Genomic DNA, 6,000 nt, shown 5'->3' with positions numbered 1-6,000 from the left:
AAATAGCAAAAAAAATGCATTAAAAATGGAAAAAAATGGTAAATTTTTTTTAAATCGTTGACTCATCGTAGACATTTTTAGAGAGTTACTTCCCTTATATAATAGCGAAAAAATGCATTAAAAATGGAAAAAAATGATGGTAAATTATTTTTAAAATCGTAGACTCATTGTAGACGCCCACTAATACCCAGAAGGGCTCGATATGAATCACGACTATAAGATACCCGGCTTTGGTTAAACTGCACCGCAAAATGTGGGAGTAGTTAGGAATCTAAATCGTAGGAGACAGACAGCACACAACCTCACTTTTATATATAAAGATAACAACCAAAAGTATACTAGGTGAAATATATCAGTGTATTTCAAGAGTATGGGAAGGAGATTACCAAAATAAGTGAATTATGTAGTTGTATGTGATATATATTGACCACTAACATGTCAATCCAAATAAAAAGAATCCTTGTATTATAAAATATGTTTAGAGGAATATTCTATTGATTTTTGTATTATTTTCATTATGTAAGTTGTGAAGACAACTTATAAGATGCTTATATTAATACAGTGTTTCCGTAGAGTTACTGTGCATATTTTTTACTATGGAAACTGAAGGTACCTGAGGTATTGAAGGTACTTTTGGTAGTGCTGTTGCTTTAGGTACAGCTGGTAGTGCTGGTTTACTGTTCGAAGTAAAGTGACTTGTCATTGGTACAGTAGATGGTTGTTCAGTGATCTTAGATGTATTATCAAATATAGTCAAAGGTATTTGGTTATCAGTGATATTGTCACCATTAGGTTGATATCCATTATTATCTCTCTTTGAACCACTGGGCGTGCATGGAAGTGGATTTCTCCTGTTCCACGTATGGTCACTTTGATAACAGTACAGACCTGGAAGTAGATCGATTTTTAAAAAGTTATTAAAAACGAATTTGATAAAAATTACACTGAAGCTATTTTTTCTAAATTAGTTTTCCATTTATTAAAAAATTTACTTAATTCCTGTTAAAACTATGGCTGCATATTCTATGATACTTAGAACACTGACAGTCTTCCGTATGCACAGAAATTAAATATCTAAAGACAAATGATGATTTCATAAATAAAATATCATATGGAAAATAAATTACTAGAATTAATACTATTTATATATTTAGTAGACTGATTGTGTAAACCTCTTGACTTTTTAGTGTCTAACTATTTCAAAATTTATCAGTCGTGGTCAAAATGCTTCTCATAAGATACATGTAAAAATTAACACTTCCTTTCTCCAAGCTTAGATTCGAAACCAAATCTGAGGAATCTCACTTGTCTGAACCACCACTGACCAAACAAGCATGAAAGAAATTTTCTTCGTCCTGTCAAAAAAAAAAGATTGATCATCTCCCTTCGACCTCAGCCATGTCAGGTGAAGATCAAATGGACAGGAGCTGACCTATTTAAGCACAATGTATATCTGTCCTTCTAGCTGCCACGATATGTTATAAATACCTTGGTCAGTAAAAGGACAGATAGAAAAGATCTGGGACTCAGAGTGCATAAGATAGCTGACCAGTATTTTCTCTGATGAACAACACACACACAGACAGTATTCACTTTTTACCCTAGCATATCCACAGATGTACATTGTCGAATTCCTCGCTGGCTCATTGCAGTTGGCAACAAACTGATGTAGTGAAAACTTATGCATTACACCAGCAAATGCAAGTCCCACAAATAAATCATTTAAACTATAAAAAGATGTTGTTCCTTTGTTCACTTTGAAGGCATCCACATGCCTATCACATCTGTTTACCTCAACACATTCTGATACACACCTTAACCACTTCAGACATGCTGCCCAAAAAGTAATTATGAGTGACTCAAGAATGCTTTAAACATTCTACCTGCTGGGTTTTGAGAACTACAAAAATGATGACAAAATAAATGCATTTAATGAGATGAAATCAATCAGTATTCAGTGAGTTCACCTGTGGCTGTATATATGTATTCTTACTTAATATATCTTTTAAAATGTATGTATATTGTGGGTCTTGAACTTAAGAAAATATCTTTTGGCTCTTATGAAGAGCAGCAAAAAGAACTTAGCCATCACTAGTATTACGTAACATAGAATCGAACTGCGGCTTTATATAGCTATGGTACGACCTCACCTGGAATTTGCATCGCCGGTCTGGAACCCCTATCTTGCACAGGATATTAATCATCTGGAAGCCATTCAGTGACGTGCAGCCAAGAGAATACCCTCCATCAGGCATCTGCCATATTCTGAACGCCTTACTATCCTGGGCATGGACACATTGAGACTCCAATGTCTGGCAGCTGACTTGGCAGACACCCATAAAATTATTAACCATCTTACAAACAATAACTCTGAGCACCTTTTCAAACATCACCTGTCTAACACCCGTGGACATGTTTACAAAGTCAGAAAATAGCTCAGCTACCATGACTTTAGGAAACATTTTTTCACGCTAAGAGTTGCTGAAGCATGGAACAAACTGTCGGCATCAGTTGTTAGTTGTCGGAGCACTGCATCCTTCAAAACTTCCATGCTTTCTGAGATTCGCCAACACTACACCTGATTTTCTCCCCTCCATACACACGCAAGTATGTATCTGACTCATACATTGTTCACTTTCCAGACATTTGTACATTACTGCATATACTTTATACACACTATCTGACAAGTTGTGGTGCACCTGAGCACTGTATACAATAATTTCATTATTATTATTATTGAAGAGAGAGTCAGTATTTTTAACTAACCTGGCAGTTCCTCATAGTGATCAGCACTACCAACAACCCAGTCATGCCCACTATCAGTATGAGTGGACATTGCTGATATCTCATTGAATTCGTTAGGTCTGTTTAGCTCTTGGTAACCAGGAGATGAACTTTCTTCTCTTGGGAGAAATACCTAAAGTTTGAGACGTTATAATGAAGAGAAAATTTGAAGAAAGAAAAAAAAAACAAATACACAGTTCAAGAGTAAAGCCAAAACCTGCAGCTGACATATATTACTAAGTTCCATTAAAGTATTTTCAGCCAACAAACATTAAATTAAACAAAATAATACATCACTGTATGTGATGCTTATAAAGTACAGATAGAAATAAGAAGAAAAAAACTACAGATGATGGTATTTAATAATTTAAAAATTTTGTAAGACTATATTGATTTATACAAGATATATACATCAATGAAACAGTGAACAATAAAGTATAAAAAATTTAAAACCAATCATTTCAATCTATACACAAATCAATGACTAATGCAATAGAATGATCAGGGCTTGTCAAATATCTCATCTTCAAGGAAGAGTTTATCTACAAGTCATTTATACTGACTCACATTTTGGAAAAATTCTGATATAGGACATCTTTTTTTTTTTAAAGTAATTCTAAAAATATAACTGAAAAATCTCACCTGATGATGTTTTACTGAAGCTGGTTCAACCCGTCTATCATTTGTCATAGTCCAGCAGTGAATATTTTCTCTGTCTACCATTGGTTGTTGAGATTTCTTCACATTTCTCTCCAATGTGTACTGAACTCCAGGAGGAACACAAGCAGGATAAAACATATATCTTGATTGCATATTTAATGCTGGTATAACACCATGGTACATATCAACACTACTATTATAGTTTCTATTTGTCTGCTTCAACCTATGAACTATACAGATTGATATAGAGATCACTATGACAACTGATACGATCACAGCTGCTACAACAATAACAATCATCACATTCAATTGGAGACCATTACTTGATTCTGTTGTTGTCTTTGAAGGGGTCTTAAATATCTTTGATGTGTTCTTACTAACTGTGAGAGTCAAAGACAAAGTTGTTGTCGATGACAGAACTGGACTGCCACTGTCTTTCACACCTAATTCCAGTTCATAGAATCCAGCATCATTTTGGTAAAGTGAGCGAGAGAAAGATAAGACACCAGAGTGATGGTTCATTTGAAATAAGTGTTTCTCATTACCTCTGAGTATTTCATATGTGAGGAAGGCATTGTGTTGGCTGTCTCTGTCAGAGGCCCTAACAACTGTGATATCCTGGTCAGAGTGGGGATGGTAGTGGACATTAAGACTGAAAGGGTCAACATTAGGGAAACTGAAATAGGGAGCATTATCATTTAAATCCATAACCTCAACAACAACATTTGCTCTCTTCTCCAGTGATGGTGTTCCTTTATCTTTTACTAAAACCTTAAACTCATACAGGTTCTTTTCTTCTCTGTCTAGGGACTCAGTTGTGGAAATGAATCCCACATCAGATATCTGAAATGGTAGAATATCTTTTCCATTAGATAATAGAGAATAGGTTAATTGTCCTCCATCTCCAATATCTGGGTCTGTGGCATTGACATATCCAACAGGGAAGTCTTTGTGTTCATTTTCATAGGTGAGAAACTTAAATATGTCCTGACTAAACTGAGGTTGTACATCATTTATGTCAGTGACCAGCATAGAAAACTGTTTCTCTACTTTCAATGGAGGTAAACCATTATCTTGACATTTAATGGTGAAATTAAAGCTCTTCTCACTCTCTCTATCTATTTCACTCTTGACAATAATTTTGTATTTCTTTTCAGACTCTGAGATTAGCTGAAGATATCTATTTTGTAAATGACATTTCACTTGTCCATTTTCTCCACTGTCATTGTCGGTAACTTTGACATAAGCAACAAAACTTTGATTTTGAGTTCCTTCTGAGATGACAGCTGTGTTTCCAGTTGACTTTATAACAAATTTAACATCAATTTTGGGAGGATTGTTAAGATGACTGACACCATTTATAAAAACTGTGACTGTTGATGACATAGGTGGTTTACCATTATCTCTGGCATCAATAAATATCTCGTAAATCTCACCAAAATTAAATTCTTTCTTCAAAAATAGCTCCCCTGTTGCCTCCTCTAATTTAAAGCTTTCTTTTATCCTTTTAGGTGTTTTAACATTATTAAAGACATAAGAAATTCTTCCATTTTCCCCTTTATCTAAGTCTGATGCAGAGACCTTAACAAGAGGCTTGCTTCTCTGGTATGTATCATTTATAGTGACATTGTAAATATTCTGGGAGAAAACAGGAAAATTATCATTTTTATCTCCCACTAATATTTTTATATCCAATACACCTTCCTTTGGTGGTGTTCCTTGATCTTTGGCAATTAACTGAATATTGTACATATCTTTTGTCTCACGGTCTAAGGAACCTTCTAAAATTAGTTGCAATAAATCAGTTCCACGTGACTTAGAAACAACCAATTGAAAAGGAACATTTTCATTTTCCTTCAGTTGATAATTGAGTTTAGAATTCCGAGAGCTAATATCGTTATCAATCGCATTTGGAATGATTTCTTTGATTCCTTTGGTCACACTTTCATCAAATGACACTTGAAATTCCTTATTTGGAAATATAGGAGAATTATCATTGACATCTTCTATTATAACTTTGACTTCTAATATCTTGATAACAGAATGGCCATGTTGAACTGCTACTTCCAAAATCCTGAAGCATTCCACATTGTATTGGCACAATGTTTCTGCATCCAATATGGCAGCTGTGTACAGTTGTCCTCCAGGTGTAACATTAAACAACTGAACACTTCCATCAGTACTACCCTGGAGTATTTTAAATGTCAGTTTGCTTCTATCATCTTGAGTCTGTATATCATCCAGTAAGTGCATATCAGTGACAATATCTCCAATATAATTGTTTATATCATTGTTCTCTTTCATGCGGTAGATATGATACGCACACCAGCAGCTTTCAGTCATTAACAACACCAACAGTATCACTGATAACATCTTCATTAGTATAGGATTTGCCAATCTGAAATAAAATGCTAAATTGTATATAAATCATTCCCTGATATCTAGTGATTAACAATTCGAGTAGCTAACTCATAATCATCTCAAAACATTATGTAAGTAATATCAAATAGCAATCAGTGATTTGGATATTAACTACTTTATTTGACCAATAATGTG

The 6,000-nt window shown here is 34.4% G+C and overlaps 1 protein-coding gene across 1 annotated transcript in view; it reads right to left on the bottom strand.

Annotated features, from left to right (window-relative positions):
- Positions 1 to 326: 326 nt before the first annotated feature.
- LOC115230295 overlaps positions 327 to 6,000 on the bottom strand; it is a 46,949-nt gene continuing 41,275 nt past the window's right edge. Inside the window, exons 14-16 of the mRNA XM_036499596.1 lie at positions 3,427 to 5,842; positions 2,767 to 2,917; positions 327 to 888 (exon numbers count right to left, since the gene is read on the bottom strand). Coding sequence (XP_036355489.1) covers positions 554 to 888; positions 2,767 to 2,917; positions 3,427 to 5,842 — 2,902 coding nt within the window. The 3' untranslated portion in view covers positions 327 to 553. The remainder of the gene's footprint in view (positions 889 to 2,766; positions 2,918 to 3,426; positions 5,843 to 6,000) is intronic.

Source organism: Octopus sinensis, unplaced genomic scaffold (genome assembly GCF_006345805.1).
Source record: "Octopus sinensis unplaced genomic scaffold, ASM634580v1 Contig15219, whole genome shotgun sequence".
NCBI lineage: Eukaryota > Metazoa > Mollusca > Cephalopoda > Octopoda > Octopodidae > Octopus > Octopus sinensis.
Note: the sequence above shows the minus strand (reverse complement) of the source record. Positions and strands in the feature narration are given on the sequence as shown.